Source organism: Myotis myotis, unplaced genomic scaffold (assembly GCF_014108235.1).
Source record: "Myotis myotis isolate mMyoMyo1 unplaced genomic scaffold, mMyoMyo1.p scaffold_m19_p_18, whole genome shotgun sequence".
NCBI classification, from domain to species: Eukaryota; Metazoa; Chordata; class Mammalia; order Chiroptera; family Vespertilionidae; genus Myotis; species Myotis myotis.
Genome location: NW_023416322.1, coordinates 7942369 through 7962144, shown reverse-complemented (window position 1 = coordinate 7962144; position 19776 = coordinate 7942369). Strand labels below are relative to the sequence as shown.

General features: G+C 49.5%; 1 protein-coding gene across 3 annotated transcripts in view; it reads left to right on the top strand.

Annotated features, from left to right (window-relative positions):
- Window positions 1-19043, top strand: part of PIK3C2B (phosphatidylinositol-4-phosphate 3-kinase catalytic subunit type 2 beta) — a 76391-nt gene extending 57348 nt beyond the window's left edge. For all 3 annotated transcript variants that reach the window (XM_036343409.1, XM_036343407.1, XM_036343408.1), the window contains 12 exons: window positions 43-172; window positions 2276-2412; window positions 5278-5447; window positions 5970-6126; window positions 6689-6798; window positions 9018-9219; window positions 9654-9778; window positions 11234-11351; window positions 13354-13435; window positions 13800-13906; window positions 17959-18087; window positions 18580-19043. In XM_036343409.1, the coding sequence (XP_036199302.1) occupies window positions 43-172; window positions 2276-2412; window positions 5278-5447; window positions 5970-6126; window positions 6689-6798; window positions 9018-9219; window positions 9654-9778; window positions 11234-11351; window positions 13354-13435; window positions 13800-13906; window positions 17959-18087; window positions 18580-18768 (1656 nt within the window). In that variant the 3' untranslated portion in view covers window positions 18769-19043. The remainder of the gene's footprint in view (window positions 1-42; window positions 173-2275; window positions 2413-5277; window positions 5448-5969; window positions 6127-6688; window positions 6799-9017; window positions 9220-9653; window positions 9779-11233; window positions 11352-13353; window positions 13436-13799; window positions 13907-17958; window positions 18088-18579) is intronic.
- The last annotated feature ends 733 nt before the right edge of the window (window positions 19044-19776 follow it).

Sequence of the window (19776 nt, the reverse complement as noted above, 5' to 3'; positions counted from 1 at the left end):
CGGTGGAGGTGGTTCTGGTCATCGCTCTCTCCCTCCCTCCAGTGTGGGGACGACCTGCGTCAGGACATGCTCACCCTGCAGATGATCCGCATCATGAACAAGATCTGGGTCCAAGAGGGGCTGGACATGCGCATGGTGATTTTCCGCTGCTTCTCCACCGGAAGGGGCAAAGGTCAGTTGGCAGTGGGCGGAGCTGTGAACAGGTGGAGGGTAGGGTGGGGGGTGCCCTTTGCTTACTGTCCTTTTTTCCTATTCCCGACACCAACTGTGCGCTTCTCAGGAAACATGGAGAGGGCACCAACCGCTTCTCAGGAAACATGGAGAGGGCAAGATGATTTCCTCAGAACCTGTGGGGTGGCATAAAAAGAAGGTGGGGGATAGAGACTTACAAAACTAACAGAGCAACCAAATGTACTCTATAGACTTCGGATCCTGACTCAACCAAACCAACTGTAAAAAGATATTTTTGAGACAACAAGTGGGGAAAATATGAACATGGATTGGGTTAGGTGAGATTAGATGAAATGAGATTAAAGAATGATTGCTGATTTTTGGATGAGATAATGGCATAGTGGTTTTATCTTTGTTAGTCTTACTTTAAACATTTAAGAGTGGCCCTAGCTGGTTTGGCTCAGTGGATAGAGCGTTGTCCTGTAGACTGAAGGGTCCCAGGTTTGATTCTGGTCAAGGGCACATGCCTGAGTTGTGGGCTCGATCCCCAATAGGGGGCGTGCAGGAGGCAGCTGATCAATGATTCTCTCTCATCATTGATGTTTCTCTCTCTCTCTCTCTTTCTCTCTCTCTCTCTCTCTTTCTCTCTCACTTTCTCTCTCTCCCTCCCTCCCTCTCTTTCTCCCTCTCCCTCTCCCTCCCTCCCTCTCTCTTCCTCTCTGAAATCAATAAAGTAAAATAAAAATTTAAGAGTGAAATGACATGTCTGGGATTTGCTTTAAAATACTCTAGCCATGCCCTGACCAGTGTAGCTCAGTTGGTTGGACATCATCCCATTCACCCAAAGGTTACTGGTTTGATTCCAGGTTAGGGGTCAAGGCACATGCCTGGGTTGTGGGCTGGATCCCCAGTTACGGAGCGTGCAGGAGGCAGCTGATCAATGGTTCATTCTCACATAGATGTTTCTCTTTCTCTCACCCTCTTCCTTCCTTTCTCTAAAAATCAATGAAAATATTTTTAGCCGAACCGGTTTGGCTCAGTGAATAGAGCGTCGGCCTGCGGACTGTAGGGTCCCGGGTTCGATTCCGGTCAAGGGCATGTACCTTGGTTGTGGGCGCATGCCCAGTGGGGGGCATGCAAGAGGCAGCTGATTGATGTTTCTCTCTCATCGATGTTTCTAACTCTCTATCCCTCTCCCTCCCTCTCTGTAAAAAACCAATAAAATATATTTAAAAAAAGAAAAAGAAAAAAGAAAATATTTTTTAAAAAATACTCCAGCCAGGGGGTGGAAGCAGCAGTGTTGGATGAGTGAAATAGAATAAACAAGATTTGCAAAGTGTTGATAATTTTTTATAGATATTTTTTTAAATATATTTTTTTATTGATTTTAGAGAGGAAGGGAGAGGGAAAGAGAAATAGAAACATCAATAATGAGAGAGAATCATTGATCAGCTGCTGAGCCTGCAACCCGAGCACGTTCCCTTGACCGGAATTGAACCCGGGACCCTTCAGTCCACAGGCCGATGCTCTATCCACTGAGCCAAACTGGCTAGGGCTGTTGATGATTTTTTGAAACTGGGTAGTGGTTCTGTGTGAGTACATGATCCATTTCTTTTTTATTTTTTTTAATATATTTTATTACTTTTTTACAGAGAGGAAGGGAGAGGGATAGAGAGTTAGAAACATCGATCAGCTGCCTCCTGCACACTCCCTACTGGGGATGTGCCTGCAACCAAGGTACATGCCCTTGACTGGAATCGAACCTGGGACCCTTGAGTCTGCAGGCCGATGCTCTATCCACTGAGCCAAACCAGTCAGGGCCATGATCCATTTCTTTATTCTTAAATCTATTTGAAAATTTCCAGAGTAAAAATTAAAAACAAAAAGAAGCAGCCGCTGAGAATCGGAGAGACCAGCGTCACAAGGTGGAAAGTGAGACCTGAGAAAGGCGTCCTTTCTGCCTTGACCTGCTCCCTTCTTATCAGACTTGGTCCAAATGCCCTACCGTGTAACTTCCGGAGAAGCAGCCGGCAAAGTGCGTCTAGTTCTCCCCCGACAGGCCCTTCTCTCTGCTCTGGAGAGTGACCCGGTGCCTCCCCCACAGGGATGGTGGAGATGATCCCTAATGCCGAGACCCTGCGCAAGATCCAGGTGGAGCACGGGGTGACCGGCTCCTTCAAGGACCGGCCTCTGGCCGACTGGCTGCAGAAGCACAACCCTGGAGAGGTCGAGTACGAGAAGGTAGGACTGGGAGTGGCAGACGAGGCTGGGCTGGGGGGTGCCCGACTCTGGCACATGGTTCTGTGACCACGAGACCTGCACATGCTCAGAGAAGCAGGGAGGAAGGAAATACTCTTTCGTGGCTGACTGGTATATCCAGATGTCTAGGTGTGGGTCAGATGATGGGTAAGCGGACAGAAAACCTTTTGGTATTCAACTGGGAAACCATTGCGTTCCCATGGCAGATTGGATAGTGGAGGAGGGGGCCAACTTTTGAGAACCTGCCTGTATCTCTCCTACTCCTGGATCCTGTTCAGTTCTTCTGTGCCCTCCAAAGGGTTCAGTTCTTTGTAGAACAAGAGTTAGTTGGGCCTTCGTCGGTTTGGCTCAGTGGATAGAGCATCGGCCTGCAGACTGAAAGGTCCCAGGTTTGATTTCGCTTAAGGACATGTACCTTGGTTGCAGGCTCCTCCCCGGCCCCGGCCCTGGTTGGGGTGTGTGCAGGAGGCAACCAATAGATGTGTTTCTCTCACATTAATATTTCTCTCTGTCTTTCCCTCTCTCTTCCACTCTCTCTAAAAATCAAAGGAGCCCTAACCAGTTTGGTTCAGTGGATAGAGCGTCGGCCTGAGGACTGAAGGGTCCCAGGTTCAGTTCCGGTCAAGGGCATGTACCTTGGTTGTGGGCACATCCCCAGTAGGGGGTGTGCAGGAGGCAGCTGATCAATGTTTCTCTCTCATTGATGTTTCTAACTCTCTATCCCTCTCCTTTCCTCTCTGTAAAAAACTCAACAAAAAATATATTAAAAAAAAATAAAAATCAAAGGAAGAATATCCTTGGGTGAGGATTAAAAAAAGAGTTAGTTGGAAGAGACCTTAAAGATCATTTTAATCCAACTCATCCTTTCATAGATGTATAGATGTGATTTAAGATTCATTTAGTTGTTCCCAGGTTTGTGGCAAGGCTATAACTGGAAGCCAGGATTAACGTTAGGTCGGAGATGGAGATGAGGGCAAAGGGTGGTAGGGCCTTGGTGATTTGCTGTCAGGGTCCATGGCTGGTGTACAGTTTCATGCCTCTAGTCTCTGGGTTAACTGAGTTTAGGGGAGGAACCAAATCACAATGACTAAACTCATAAGGGACTGACTATAAGTCAGAAATGCTCATTTATATAGTTTAGCTTCCAAATACTAATGCACATTGATTGATGCATTTCATCCTTGAGGCAAAACCACATGGACAAATTATAATCAGAATATTATTGAATGAACATCTAAGCAGATGATCTTAAATGACCTTAAATGTTGACGTTCCTCAGGGTTTAATTCCTGACCTGCTATCCTGTCTCCATTCTTCTTGTTAGCTCGTCACCTCTTCTTACTTTACCACCATATGCTGATGCCTCCCAAAGCCCGTCCCTCTTCCCTCCCTTGAGCTGTACACTCTGTGGCCACCTGCTTGCTGGACATCTCACTTGTATTTCACCCAGATCTCAAACTCAGTGTAGGCAAAACTCAGCTTTTTGTCTCTCCTCTCTTGAAACTGGCTTTTTGTGTGTTTCCTCTCAGTAAAGGGTATGACTATCTGTGCAGTCACCCAAGCCACAGCCACTGGGCTTCTTTTTTTGTTTGATTGTTTGTTTTTGTTAATCCTCACCCAAGGATATTTTTCCCATTGATTTCTAGAGAGTGAGGAAGGGAGAAAGAGAAGGGGATGAGGGGAGAGGGAAGGAGGGAGAGAAAGAAAGGGGGGGGGGACATCGATGTGAGAGAGATACATCCATTTGTTGCCTCCCACACACACCCCGACCAGGGGCCAGGGATTGAACCTGCAACCCAGACCCTGAGGGAGGAAGGAGACTAAGCCCTGAGGGAATGGTGTGGCAGCGGGGCTGTGGGGGCTCAATGGGGAGGAGTCGGTGTGAGCTGGGAAGCTCTGCGAAAGGCGTGGGACTCAAGGAAGCTCCCTGACGTCTGGCAGATACTTGTAGAGTGTGTAGGGCGGGCACACATTCTCTGCCTGGGAAGCTTTCTGCCCTTCCCAGCTTTGTACATCCTGGTTGGCTGTGATGATTGTTGCCCTCTGCTGATGAGCCTTTCTTGAATTCTTGGGAATTCTATAAACGTCACAAAGAGGATTTAGAAGGTCAAAGGTGTCCAGTTGCTAATTCCGCATATTTTTGCTTTCTGGGAAGACAGATAAGGGAACAGGTGTTGACCAGATAAAATAAGGTGGATCTAACCCCTTCCCCATCCCCTCCTCCCTTAAAATCAGAAATATCTTTAACGCCCTTTACTCACTAGAGATGGCTGGTTTTTAGTGTAAAACGCACCCAGAACTGTTCCGCCGCCTCAGCTCTTCTTGGAGTGAAGACTTCAGTGCCGTTAGCATGTAGCTGTTACTAAGAACACGGCGGTGGGTGTCGTTTGGGGGGCAGGGAGAAGGATGGGAGGATTCTGAGCAGGTCAGGAAAGGAGCCTTGAGTTAAGATCGTCACAACTGGTTGGGGAAGTTGTACCCCTCAGTCTTCCTGTCTATTAAGTTCTCTTCAGTCTGGGCTGGTCAGGTTTGGGCTGCGGATGAGTTCATTGTCTTCCTAACCATGCTCCCTGGAGAAAGAAAGGTGCAGAGGAAGGTGACTTTCAGATAAAGTGGCGAAGACGTGCATAGAAACCTTCCGACTTCTCATACATAAGACACGAGAGACGATTCTGGGTGTACCCATGTGTATGTTGGTCTGTGATGAAGGCTCAACAGGCAGATGTGAGGTGCTGCTGGGACTCATGGGAAAGAGGCCAGAGCTGGCGGATTGAGTCTTGCTGTGCCCCTGGATCCCTTCCAAGACGGTTTGATATCCTCTCCTCCCTCTCCCTCCCCTCCTCCCAGGCCGTGGAGAACTTCATCTATTCCTGTGCCGGCTGCTGCGTGGCCACGTATGTCTTGGGCATCTGTGACCGACACAATGACAACATCATGCTGAAGACGACTGGCCACATGTTCCACATAGATTTTGGCCGCTTCCTGGGCCACGCCCAGATGTTTGGCAACATCAAGAGGTAAGTGGTCCTAAGTGGTGTCCTGAAAACAGGGATGTGTGTGTACGGGGGCGGGGGGGGGTGGGGGCGGGGGGTGGTCAGCAGAAATGGTTCCGAGCTGGGACACAAGCCCATGATGGAAGGAGCTGCACTGCAGGGGGTGGGGGTGGAGGGGGGGTCTTTGGACTGAGCAGCTTTGGAGAAGAGAAGACTGAGAAAGAGGTCAGGGCCTTGCAGGGCCTTGCAGAAGGCGGGGACCAGCCGTTCTCTCCCTGTTGAGGACTGAGCAAAGGGAAATGAGCCCAAACTGCAGCAAAGGGAACGCAATTAGAAATCCAGGAAGAAATCCTGCTAGCTCGCAGACAGGAAACCCGTGGAGGATGTCTCTGGGACGTTTTAGGTAGAAAAAGAAAACAGAGCAAGCCCCACCTACCCAGGTTTGCATCGGTGATGAGGGGTGAGGGGAGCCATCCCCACTGTAGCCCCCAAGGTGGGCTTCCTCCTCCATGTTGACCTTCTCCCTGTATGTTCCCCTTGGCCCAGGGACCGTGCCCCCTTTGTCTTCACCTCGGATATGGCGTATGTCATCAACGGGGGTGACAAGCCTTCCAGCCGCTTCCATGACTTTGTTGACCTTTGCTGCCAAGCCTACAACTTCATTCGAAAGCACACCCACCTCTTCCTCAACCTTCTGGGCCTGGTGAGGAGCTCCATCCCTTTCTGAACCCCTCCTTCTTATCCTCTGGCACTGTCCTTAAGACTACCCTGTCTTGCTTCAAAGGATTCTTGGAGATCTACTTTTCTGAGCTCTAGATAAAGGCAGGGAGGGCCCAGGCTACCCAGGACAACGGTGTCTGTGCAGGTGTCTGACTTCCTGCTCCAGCCTGTCCAATCTTTTCTTTTTAACATTTTTAAAAATTTATTGATTTGAGAAAGAGAGAGAGAGAGAAACGTCGATTTGTTGTTCCACCCATTTATGCATTCATTGGTTGATTTTGTATGTGCCCTGACCACGGAGCAAACCTACAACCCTGGAGCATCAGGACAGCTTTCTAACCAATGGAGTTACCTGGCCAGGGCAGCCTGTCCATTCTTGTGGCCCTCCAGCCACTATCCACAGCCTCTGTCCACCGCCTTCTAGGACCCCCCTAGAAGGGTGAGAAGAAGAGCCTAGCTATGGAAAGTCTTGCTTTTTGGTCTGGAAGAAGCAAGACTTCCTGGTTGTTAGAGGCACCCTCTCTCCTCCTTTACTCTCCTTCTAGATGTTGTCCTGTGGGATCCCTGAGCTCTCAGACCTGGAGGACCTCAAGTATGTGTATGATGCCCTGAGGCCTCAGGACACAGAGGCCAATGCCACTACCTACTTTACTAGGTAATGCCCTGCGTACAAAATGTGCTACCCACACTGAGTAATTAACTTCCAGGCTGCCTGCTAGGGAGGAGCGGGGCAAGGGAGATGGGAAAGGCTTAGGTCAGGTGGCAGAGCCTGGTGGACAACGTGGGTGTGCTGTCCCAGCTTTGCCTCTGACTTAGGTAACTTACTTCACATCCCTCAGACTATTGCCCGTCTGCACTTTGGTGCTGACCTTTGTTTATAGAGGTATTAGAGGCCTGGTGCATGAATTCATGCACCAGTGGGGTCCCTGGGCCTGGCCTGTGGGATTGGGCCGAAACAGGCTCTCTGACATCCCCTGAGGGCTCCTGGATTGCAGGAGGCACAGGCCAGGCCAAGGGACCCCACCAGTGCATGATCAGGGCCGGGGAGGGACGCGGGAGGTTGGCCAGCCCGAGAGGGACTGCAGGAGAGCTCAAGGGCACATCCAGCCCGTCTGGCCTCTGGTGGTCAGTGCAATTCATAGTGAGCAGATGAGTGTCTTTAGCATATCATTAGCATATTACGCTTTGATTGGTTGAACAGCCGACCAGACACTTAGCATATTAGGCTTTTATTATATAGGATTGCAATCTGCTCTTACTTGCACTCTCACCAGGTCTTGGTCAAAGAATTTGTTTATAGGGCAAGTATGAATTTTTAGCCCTCTGGATCCAAACTTCCTTCTCCCTTATCAAAACATGAATTTCATGGTTTCATGTTCCCATACTTGACAATGTTTTTAAGCACACTATATCTGAAAGCAGGGAAGTATCTATGTACAAATGTCTACAGTTTTATCTGTGTAGATAATATTTCCATTTAATTATGCACTCTTTTCTTTCTTTTTTTTTTTTTTAAATATACTTTATTGATTTTTTACAGAGAGGAAGGGAGAGAGATAGAGAGTTAGAAACATCGATGGGAGAGAAACATCGATCAGCTGCTCCCTGCACATCTCCTACTGGGGATATGCCCGCAGCCAAGGTACATGCCCTTGACTGGAATCGAACCTGGGACCTTTCAGTCCGCAGGCCGACGCTGTATCCACTGAGCCAAACCGGTTTCGGCGAATTATGCACTCCTTTAAAAAAAAATTTTATTGATTTCAGAGAGGGAAAGGGAGAGATAGAAACATAAAGGATGAGAGAGAATCATTGATTGGCTGCCTCCTGCATGCCCCAGGGGGATCGAGCTCGAAATCCGGGCATATGCCCTGACTGGGAATCAGACCTTGACCTCCTAGTTCATAGGTCAATGCTCAACCACTGAGCCACACCAGCCAGGCTAATTATGCACTCTTTTTTTTTTTTTTTGAACTTTGCAAACTAGTTTTTCTATTGGTGTAACACAGACCCTTTCTTTTTATTTGCTCCTTTCTTTCTTTTTTTTTTTTTTTTAATATATTTTATTGATTTTTTTACAGAGAGGAAGGGAGAGGGATAGAGAGTTAGAAACATCGATGAGAGAGAAACATTGATCAGCTGCCTCCTGCACACCCCCTACTGGGGATGTGCCCACAACCAAGGTACATGCCTTTGACCGGAATCGAACCTGGGACCCTTCAGTCCGCAAGCCGACGCTCTATCCACTGAGCCAAACCAGTTTCGGCTCCTTTCTTTCTTTTTAGAACCTTTCCTTTTGAACTGAAATCTCTAGATTGAGCAGTGCTTGGTACTGAACCTTGAAATTCAGTTTGACAACAATATTTACATATCTACATGGTGACCCCAGGTGGAATCCCTAATCCCTTTCTACCTTGGGTTAACTGTCTTTGGCAGGGGTGGGCAAACTTTTTGACTCGAGGGCCACAATGGGTTCTTAAACTGGAACAAAAGCATGGATGGAGTGTTTGTGTGAACTAATATAAATTCAAAGTAAACATCATTACATAAAAGGGTACGGTCTTTTTTTTTTTTAGTTTTATTCATTTCAAACAGGCCGGATCCGGCCCGCGGGCCGTAGTTTGCCCACAGCTGGTCATTGGCTTAGGAGGGCAGCAGGGGGAGATAAGACCCCCAGGTTCGCATGAATAAATTGCAGGTAGTTAACTGCGTGCCAGCCATGTGCTCTATGAGGATATCACACAGGGAAAATGACTTGATGTGGGTGAAATGTTAGTCTCAGGTGTCAGAGGATGTTCCTTGAGCCAGCTCTGTCCAGGCAGTGGGGATGTGGGTCCGTGGTGACACCCTCTTCCCATCTTCTTGCACCAACAGGTTGATTGAGTCCAGCTTGGGCAGCGTAGCCACAAAGCTCAATTTTTTCATCCATAACCTGGCTCAGATGAAGTTCACGGGCTCAGACGACCAGCTGACGCTTTCCTTTGCCCCCCGCACGCACACGCTTCAGCGCTCTGGCCGCCTCAGTGATGTCTTTCTCTGCCGCCAGGAGAAGGTCTTCCACCCCAACAAGACCTACGTAAGCGTCTTCTCCAGTCCGATCCTCTCTTGCTCCCCAGTGTCCCCAGCTGACCGGGTTCTGTTGCTTCACATCCACACCGTGGGCACTGGAGTCACCGAGCATCCCGGGCTGGGGGCAGTCACAGACCACGTCCCTCTCCCTTGCTCAAGTGCCCTGCCGGGAATCAGGGAGCTGGATTGGGTGGTTTACTCCTTCTGAGTCAAGGGTCTTGGGAAACATGTGCAGGAAATATTTGCTTTCAAGTTCCTGCATATGTACCTAGGCATAGCCTCTTCGTCTCCATTGGAGATACTTTTGCCGTCTCCTTTCTGGAAAGTGTCATCCCCCCAACACACACACACACACACACACACACCTCAGCGCCCTTGCCTTCCCCCTTCCTTGAGTGCGGAGGGTGTGGCAGGTGTTCTCTAAGACCTGAACCTTTGCAGATTTATGTGGTAAAGGTGATGCGAGAGAATTCTCATGAGGCCACTTACATCCAGCGGACGTTTGAGGAGTTCCAGGAGTTACACAATAAGCTGCGGCTCCTCTTCCCTTCTTCTCTCTTGCCCAGGTAGCTATCCCTTTTACTCTCAGCCAGAGGGACCCTGGGGAGGGAGAAGGGATGGGGGGTGGGTAGGACTGCAGGAGCTAGAAACTCTTGAGTCCAGATCACCAGTAGGAACTTGGTAATGAGTTTGATAACAAGTGCTCCCCCTGCTGGCTGGCCAAGCTCTCCAGCCTTGAAAATAAGCCGGGGTCCACCTCCTGGAAGGCCAGCAAACTGGGTCTAAATGTAGGGGGTTTACTAATCTGAAGAGGTTTCAAATTTTTTTTAACTTTTCACCTGAGGATTTGTTTTTTTGTTTGGTTTTATTGATTTTAGAGACAGAGGGAGAGAAAGAGAGAGAGAGAGAGAGAGAGAGAGAGAGAGAGAGAGAAGAGAAACATCAATCGGTTGCCTCCCATATGCACCCTGATCAGGGGTCAAACATATGCACCCTGACCCAGGATCAAACCCGCAACCTGGGTATGTGCCCTGACTGGGAATTGAACCCACAACCCTTCGGGGTATGAAACAACATTCCAACCGAGCCACACTGGTCAGGGCAAGGTTTCAAACCTTTTAAAGAATAAAAGTATTTTTCAAATAGATAAATAAAAGCTGGTGTCAATGGAATATATGCCTCAAAAAGAAGGAAATTCTGGCACATGCACAGGGGTGGGGAACGTCCAGACCGCAGGCCATATAGGCCCTCAAAATCATGTGGTCTGGCCCTGCCGAGGCATGAGGGGTGAGTTAATTAAAAGTTTGACCAAATACAGCAGGCTAATTTTTAAGTTGATAATTTTGTATGGCCCTCGAGTAATGTTATAACTATCCAAATGGCCCTCGACAGAAAAAAGGTTCCCCATCCCTGTGCTACAATGTGGATGGACCTTGAGAACATCATGCTAACTGAACACCAGTCACAGAAACACAAATACTATGTGACATTCCACTTACATTAAGTACTTAGAATAGTCAAATTCATGGAGACAAGAAGTAGAATGGTGGTTTCCCAGATCTGGTGGGGAGGGGGAGCATGGAGAGTTGTTTAATGGGTAGAATTTCAGTTTTGCAAGATGACGAGTTCTGCAGAGAGGTGGTAGTGATTATTGCCCTTGTGTGTGAATGTACTTCATGCCCCGACCTTGATACTTGCAAATGGTTAAGATGGTACATTTTGTTAAGTATTTCACCACCAATTTTTTTTTTAATGATTTTTACCTTGATGGGGTACACTGGGGGCTCCAAAGCCCCCGAGGCACTACTGGGGACCCATAGGACTCTCCCCAACAGTGTGACTTTCTTGTCTGGGGTTCCTGACACTGTGTGGGGGGTGCCCTGGGCACAGGCATGGGGAGCTGGAGTGGGTGGGGGTAGGGGTGGGGTGGGGTCCCTGGGAAGAAATGTGGGTCAGGTGACTGAAAATGCAAATGAATGTGACAGAAGCCTGTTTCCCCGTCTTACTCCCCGCCCCCCCAGCTTCCCAAGTCGCTTCCTGATTGGCCGCCCGAGGGGAGAGGCGGGGGCCGAGCGGCGGAGGGAGGAGCTGAACGGCTACATCTGGCATTTGATCCGCGCCACCCCGGAGGTGGCCGAGGTGCGTGGTGTGGCCTCTGGCTGGGCTGTTCGGGCGCCGCTGCGGGGTGGGGGGGCGCTGCGGAAGGTGCGGAGCCCGAGGGCAGTCAGAAGGCCACTGGCTCCTGTGGTCTGCCCGGCGCTGCAGAGGCGGAGGGGCGAGGTGGCGGCTCATCCTCAGGGGTCAGGCACGGTAACCAAGGACGGGATGCAGCCACGCACACAGTCAGATGCTCGCCCAGGAAGGAACGGGGCCCCGAGGAAAGGAGTTTTTTGAGCGGGTGGCGTGTGTATCTGTTCCTGGACCGCAGCTCTTAGTTGCCAGCCAGCAACCACCCCGAGATGATTTTATGAGAAGGAGCGCCATTGGAGCCAGCAAGCAAGGACCCCGGAGGTGGTTCCCAGAGCAGTGTGTCCCGCAACGAGGCCTCCAACCCAAGAGCGTTAGGGGAAATCACGCATAAACGTCAAGGCAGACGTCCTCCTTGCATGTCTCGGTGGGGGCATTCCAGGTTGTGCATGCATCGCGTGTTCAAAAACGGCAGAGCATCTCTGCCCCCGGGTAGAGGAAAGTTCAGAGGAGGGCGTGGGAGGGTCCTCAGCCTGCCCCAGCCTCGCAGGTGGTTTCCGCTGGTTCACTTCCTGGTCCTGAGAAACATCCCAGGCTTGGTAACAGTTCTAGCAGCGAAACTTGCAGCAAATGACAAGGTAGCATTGCACAGACCTTATTACGTTTTAGAGTGCTCTAAGTGGGTGCTGGCTAGGAAAGAATTCAGAGCAAGACCCAAACCACAAGAGAACATTTAGTGGGTAAATTACAGGGGTAGAAATTCCTGGAAGAAATGGGCTTGGCAAACAAGCTCTACAGCAGCGGTTCTCAACCTGTGGGTCGCGACCCCTTAGGGAGTCGAACGACCCTTTCACAGGGGTCACCGAAGACATCGGAAACACATATATAATTACATACAGTGGGGCCTTGACTTACGAATGTCCCGACTAACGAGTTTTTTGAGATACCAGCTGTTTCTCTGCCGATTTTTTGCATTGAGTTGATAGAGTAATTTGAGTTAACGAGCTCCTTAACGAGCTCGGTCTCGGAAGGAATTAAACTGGTAAGTCAAGGTCCCAGTGTATTGTTTTTGTGATTAATCACTATGCTTTAATTATGTTCCATTTGTAACAATGAAAATACATCCTGCATATCAGATATTTACATTACCATTCATAACAGCAGCAAAATTGCAGTTATGAAGTAGCAACAAAAATAATTTTATGGTTGGGGGTCACCACAACACGAGGAACTGTATTAAAGGGTCGCGGCATTAGGAAGGTTGAGAACCACTGCTCCATCCTGAAAGGAAGGGCCCAGGAGCTTGGGAGTGAGGAAGCTGATGGTCAGGTGCCCGAGGCCAGGAGGGGAAGGAGGAAAGGAAAGACAGGGCTGCTCTGGCTTGGAGTCTTTTATCCTAAGGGTGGAGATTTTAGGGGAGGTCCCAGGGGAAGATCGCAATAGAATTTTCAGTGGTTTTCCAGGTGTGTCCTTTCAGGGTTCTGGTCTCCAATGATTGGCCGGCGCCTGGGCAGGGGGTCATTATCGAATGCAGCTGATCCTCCCGTCATCCATGTGGCTGGGTTTGTTGCTTTTCTGGGCCTGGAGCTGAAATACAACTGAGGCCTAGATGTTATCTCCAGGGAGGAAAGGCGAGGGAGTCCAAACCGCAGGGCCAGGGGCCAGCGCTTTGCTAGTGGAGGAAAGGTCACCCTCAAGGAAGGTCTCACCCTACAATTGATTGTCCATTGTTTGGCACCTGGGGCTTTCCGTCCTGGTGACCTTCTGCTGTCTGCTCAGTATCGTCCTTGCTCTGCTCACGTCTGTCTGTCTACCACAGACAGGAACTGCATGTTACACTTGGTTGTTATGCCGTAATAAGTCTCTTTTAATCTGGAAAAGTTCCTTTTCCTTTTTTTTTTATTGGTACCTTGTCTCATTGAAGAGCCACCCCTGTTTTCTGATTCCATTCCAGTGTGATTTGGTATATACCTTCTTCCACCCTCTGCCCCGGGACGAGAAAGCTGCGGGCACCAGCCTGGCCCCCAAGTCCTCAGGTACAGTGCCTTCTCGGTGACATGTCCGCCAGTCCCTCTGCACCGTTCCCAAGGGTAACTTCTGCCCCACCTCTCCCCAGTTCTCTCTTCTTGCCTGGTCTCTGTTCCTTTGCTTACTGGCTAGAGAACCTGGCTTCCCACTCAGGCTCTGGGTCCTTTGCTCTTTGGGCAGCTCCCCAGGGACTGGATGTTCCGTGGGTGATCACACAAGTTGGACAGACCCATCCCAACCCAACTCATGTCCGCAGATGCCGCTTGGCAGTCCCCCAGGGATTTCAGAAACCCAACATGAAGATACCTGCCCGGAACGAGGTGGGGACATGGCTGGCCTCGTGACCTTTCTCTGTGTCCTTTGTCCCCACAGAGGGCTCTTGGGCCCAGCCGGTCGAGAAGGTGGGAGGGGAGGTGAAGCTGTCCATCTCCTACAAAAACAATAAACTCTTCATCATGGTGATGCATATTCGGGGCTTGGTAAGTGCCTGCGTCGTCCTCATTCGATGTTTTTATCTTTCTCCTGGTGCTTTTCTGATTGGTCAGGCCTGCTCTGCCCCTGTTTCCTGAGGGTAACCCCAGGGTTGCTGGGTACTCGCCAAGGGGCCTGCTAGTGTGCTAGGCATAGAGTATGACCAAGCAATGCTAGACACAGCATCTCACCATCTGTGGTATTTGGCAAGTGGCCTAAGTACCCTGAGCCTCATTAAAATGAAGATAATGTTAGTATTTACCTCAAAGCGTTGTTATTAAATGAGATAATGCATTAAATGAGATAATGCATCCAGAATGCTTAACATAATGCTCGGTATTATTATGGTGATTATAATAAGAGAGAGGCCCAGGGGTGTTTTACTTGACTGTAGAGATAAGACAGCCACATGACCACCTTGGAGCATAATAAAGGCAGTATATAATTACTAAAATTTTTGGTATGGCCCTGACTAGTTTGGCTCAGTGAATAGAGCATCGACCTGTGGACTGAAAGGTCCCAGGTTCGATTCTAGTCAAGGGCATGTACCTTGGTTGCGGGCACATCCCCAGGAAGAGGTGTGCAGGAGGCAGCTGATCGATGTTTCTCTCTCATCAATGTTTCTAACTCTCTATCTCTCTCCCTTCCTCTCTGTCAAAAATCAATAAAATATATTTTTTAAAACAAATTTTGGTATGATTCTAAGAACATTGTGAGTGGAGGGGGAAGGGAACTATTATTGAATACTTGGCACTGCGCTGGACTTTTGTAGGTTGGGGCATTGGTATGTGCCAGAAGGAACTTGAACTTTGGAATCAGACAAACCTGGGTTTCACTCTTACAACATCATTCATTCATTCATCCATACAACAAATGTTCACCTAGTGCTTACTTCGAATCAGGCTCTGCTACCCTAACCCTGGGTACAGGGTAAACAACATCCTTACCCTAAGGGAACTTACATTCCAGTAGGAAGAGACAGACAGACAAATATGTGGCAAGTGCTCTGGCGAGAAATATAGCGGAGAAGTAACACGGGTGGAATGAGGGTAGTGGCAGTTTTGCGTGGAGTGGTCAGGGAAGCCCTCATTGATGAGGCGGTATTTGAGCAAAGATGGAAGGAGGTGAGGAGGAGGCATGTATGACAGGACTGTTTCAGACAGAGGGTCCAGTTAAATCCAAAAGCCAGGACCCTGCCTGAGGTGCGTGGGGAACTGCAAGGGGGATGAAAGGGGTTGATGCGACTGGGGAGAGCACAGCTGACTAGAGGGCATAGTCTGAACTGACTTTTACCTTGAGTGAGATGCGAACCTTGAGAGGGTTTTGAGCAGAGGCATGTAAACCAAAATTAATTTTAGAGAGTAAGAAAGACTGAAAAAGCATTCATTTGAGCAAAAGGAGCTGTCACCAGGGAGACACAGGTTCAGTTAGCAATCTGACTTGTCTTCCATCAAGCCCTGGCCGGTGTGGCCCAGCTGGTTGGAGCATCATCCCATGTACAGGAAGGTCGTGGGTTCGATTCCTGGTCAGAACACATAACTAGGTTGTGGATTTGTGCCGGAGGCAGCCCATTAATGTGTCTGTCTCAAATTGATTTTTTTTCTCTCTCCTTTCCTCCCTCTCTAAAATTAAAAATAACTTTTTTTTTTTTTTTTGCTTCACCATGAAAAGGAAAGCTATCTTTTTTTTTTTTTTTTTAAGATTTTTATTGGTTTTTAGATAGAGAGGAAGGAGAGAGAGAGAGAGAAACATCGATGGAACATCAATGGGCTGCCTCCTGCATGCCCTCCACCCTGGACTGAGCCCAAAGCCCTGACCAGGAATCAAACCATCAACCTTTCAGTACACTGGACGAAGCCCAACCAACCAAGCCACCCCGGCAGGGGTGGGGACTATATTTTATATAGAAAGTTCCTGCCCAAGTTCCCAATTTCATGCAAATACGAGTTCCAATTTATTCCGTTCTGCCTGGTCATTATGAAGCAGTTCTGATTGGACGGGGCAGGTCTTGGTACATTGGTCAGAAGACTCCATTAGGAACTCTCTCAGGTTGGTTGACTCAGCTGGTGTAAATGGGTAGGGCAGAGTGCTAACAGCTGAGAGCTCAGTGCAGGTTCTTCCTGGCATGCAGAGTACGTGAGAAGCCCATGCCAGCAAATGGCCTTTAGGCTCTTATTTATTCATAAAATTTAGGTTGACCCTGGGGAGTCCATCTCAGCAGAAAAATTCCTTCTTGGGTTTCACATCAAATCAATCTTTCTTCTCAGGGTCCACAAACATAAGCTCTAACTTAAGATTTAAAAGGATCGGGCTGGGTGAATCAACAGTTGGTTGACCCCGAGCAAGGAACTTAATCTGACTCATTTCTCCACCTCTTAGGGGTTTGCTTGGATCAAATAACAAAATAGACAAAGACACTGGGCTAGGCAGGGAGATATCTGGGGATATGATGGTTCATTCACAACAGACCAAGAATATGGCACACCCTGAGCATTTGTATAAAAAGTATAAACTGGATATAATAGGCAATCTGATTGATATTTTAGTAGAACACCTAACATGGTAGATTTTTTAAAAAGATTTTTTATTGGTTTTTAGAGAGAGAGGAAGGGAGAGGGAGAGAGAAACATTGACGTGAGTGTGTAATATTTCCCCGCGTGGTTCAGGGTTCAGGATCTGGAAGAGGAGCCGCACACAAATGAAAGAGGAGACGAGAGATAATTTGGAAATTGGGAGGCCAGGCGAGAGTCCATCCCAAAAGGATGGACTCGCTTGTGCTCAGGCCTTGTCATCCTTTTATTGAGTTTAGGATACACCCATGGCAAGTTCCAGTAACAGGCAGACTATCTTTAAAAAAAAAAGTAAAAAAAAAAAAAATATATATATATATATATATATATATATACACACACACACACATATATATATATTATTGATTTTTTTTTTTTACAGAGAGGAAGGGAGAAGGATAGAGAGTTAGAAACATCGATCAGCTGCCTCCTGCACACCCCCTACTGGGGATGTGCCTGCAACCAAGGTACATGTCCTTGACCAGAATCGAACCTGGGACCCTTCAGTCTGCAGGCCGATGCTCTATCCACTGAGCCAAACCGGCTAGGGCAAGGCAGACTATCTTATCAGTAAGGATTTACATGACTATCTGGTGGGGAAGTTGCTTTAGCTACCTTCATTTGGACCAGCGGTTCTCAACCTGTGGGTCGAGACCCCTTCGGCGGTCGAACGACCCTTTCACAGGGGTCGCCTAAGACCATCCTGCATATCAGACATTTACATGACAATTCATAACAGTAGCAACATTACAGTTATGAAGTAGCAACGAAAATAAAATAATTTTAATAATTTTATGGTTGGATCACAACAGGAGGAACTGTATTTAAAGGGCCAGAAGGTTGAGAACCACTGGCTCTGGACTAAACAGTGGATGCATAGCTCTGACCTTTGCCAGGGCTTCAAGGGTCACCAGCCTTCCGGGTTCCTTGTCCACACCTCTCTGCTAGAGAGGACAATAGGCAGCTTCCCACAGTGAGAGTGAAACATAGGTTGGCTTCTGCAACCCAAGCATGTGCCCTGACCAGGAATCAAATCAGCAACCCCAGTTGAGTCACACCAGCCAGGGCCTAGGGTAGGTTTTTTTTTTTTTAAATATATTTTATTGATTTTTTACAGAGAGGAAGGGAGAGAGATAGAGAGTCAGAAACATCGATGAGAGAGAAACATCGATCAGCCGCCTCCTGCACATCTCCCACTGGGGATGTGCCCGCAGCCCAGGTACATGCCCTTGACCGGAATCGAACCTGGGACCCCTCAGTCCGCAGGCCGACTCTCTATCCACTGAGCCAAACCGGTTTCGGCTAGGGTAGATATTTTTATCAGAATGGAGTGAGCTGGGAAGCAGCCAAATAAATTACTATGCATTGCAAGAAGCCAGGTGTGGGAGCTGAGTCTGGATCAGGGCGTGATCACAGGGCTGGAGATAAAGAGGCAGATGCAAGAAACTTTATCTTTGTTGGTTGTTTGTCTGTTTTCATTCTCTTTGTAGCAAGTGCTCCAGGACGGGAATGACCCTGACCCCTATGTGAAGATTTACCTCCTTCCTGACCCTCAGAAAACCACTAAGAAGAAAACCAAAGTGGCCCGGAAAACGTGCAACCCCACCTACAACGAAATGGTGTGTGGGCAAGGCCAGCGGGTGGGGCAGAGCTTGTAAATGAAGTTGGGTTGGCAGGTGGCCACACCTATCCCTTTAGGCAGCGGCAGGGTTGAGCAGCTGGGGACGTAGACCAGACGAGATGACCTGGAAAGCCAGGTTTCCTATCTTGCCCTCTACATGGACCGTTCCCCAAGCCTCAGGGTTGGGCTCCCACAGCTGGGGTGTGGCCTGGACCCTGTCCCGCCGGGAGAAGGAGCCTGCCGATCCTTTGCTGATACTGAGCAGTGGCCCTGATGAAAAAGCCCCTCGCCTGCTTGAACTCTGAGCCAAGAACAAAGTTCTCGAAAGCTTCCCTTGGGTTCGGTGTGGTGTGCCCTCTATTCCCGTGGACTCTGGCTGGGGAGATGCAGCGGTGTCCGCCTCCACGGACCGAGTGACCGCAGACTCAAGCATCTCCCTCTGCCCCGTTCCCCCCCTCACCGCGCCCCTCGTCCCCATCTCTGTGTGCAGCTGGTGTATGACGGGATCCCCAAGGGAGACCTGCAGCAGCGGGAGCTCCAGCTGAGTGTGCTGAGCGAGCAAGGATTCTGGGAGAACGTTCTCCTCGGCGAGGTGCACATCCGCCTGCGGGAGCTGGACCTGGCCCAGGAGAAGACCGGCTGGTTCGCACTGGGATCTCGGAGTCACGAGGCCTCATGAGCCCAGCAGGGCCCCGGGCTGGTGGTGGAGCCGCGGGAGAGGACTCCTCCGGTGTGACCGGTCCTGTCCTTGTGCAGAGGCAGGGTCCTTGGCGGGCCTCGCTGCCGTCCAGGGGAAGGGGCCTCTGTGGCCGGAGGGGGGCGCTGCTGTCCCCTCCTCTGCAGAATGAGTTTGAGTTGGTTGTGATGAGCAGTCCCGTGGAGGCTGTGAGGTTGCAGCAAAGTTTTAAGTTTACCTTGTGTCAAGGGAGCAAAGCCTGGTTTGGGGTGAGGGGTGCGGGGTGGGGGGGCTGTAGGATGAAGTAGCGTTTTAGGGAGGCTGGGTGGATATCTTTATTTTTATTTTTAAAAAATGAAATAGTAACGTCGTCCTAACTGGACAGGAAGCCTTGTGAGAAGGGACTTGAGTATGCCTCCCAAGTCAGAGAGAGGAAGCCCACTGGGACTTTTTGTATGACTAAGGTTCTGATTGGACTTCCCCCTAACTTGGTGTTTGTTTTTTTTGTTTCTCTCTCGATAGGAATCGTTTGGGGTGGGGCCCAGTGGGTCCTCGCTTAGAGCCCCGGTCCCTAAGGGCAGCCAGGGAGAGGCAGAGAGGGCTGCGGGTGCCCCGCCGAGGCCTGCACTGCCCGGCCTTTCAGGTTTTGCCTCCAGAGGAGAGCGATGTTATTGAAACCTGTGTGTGCACGGAAGGCCTTTCTATGGGGTTCCGCGAAGGACCTGCGTTCAGGGACCCGTGCTCTTCTGGGGGAGTGTTTCCTCTGGCCTTCCCCTACTCAGCTAGGTCTTGCCCTGACTATGTATGTCTTCTACCCCTCCACTCTCGGCCCTTGCGGGAGCCATCAGGCCCCTGTGACTACGCCGGGGCCGCTTCCCCGAAGCTCTGTCCCTTCACTTTTCTCTGTGGGTGAAAGGCTGCCTGGGCCCTTGGTTTTGTCTCACCCGAGGGCATCTGCGCCCTGGGAAGGGGCCTCTGGGCTGCAGACCCCAGTGTGGCTGCCTGGAGGGC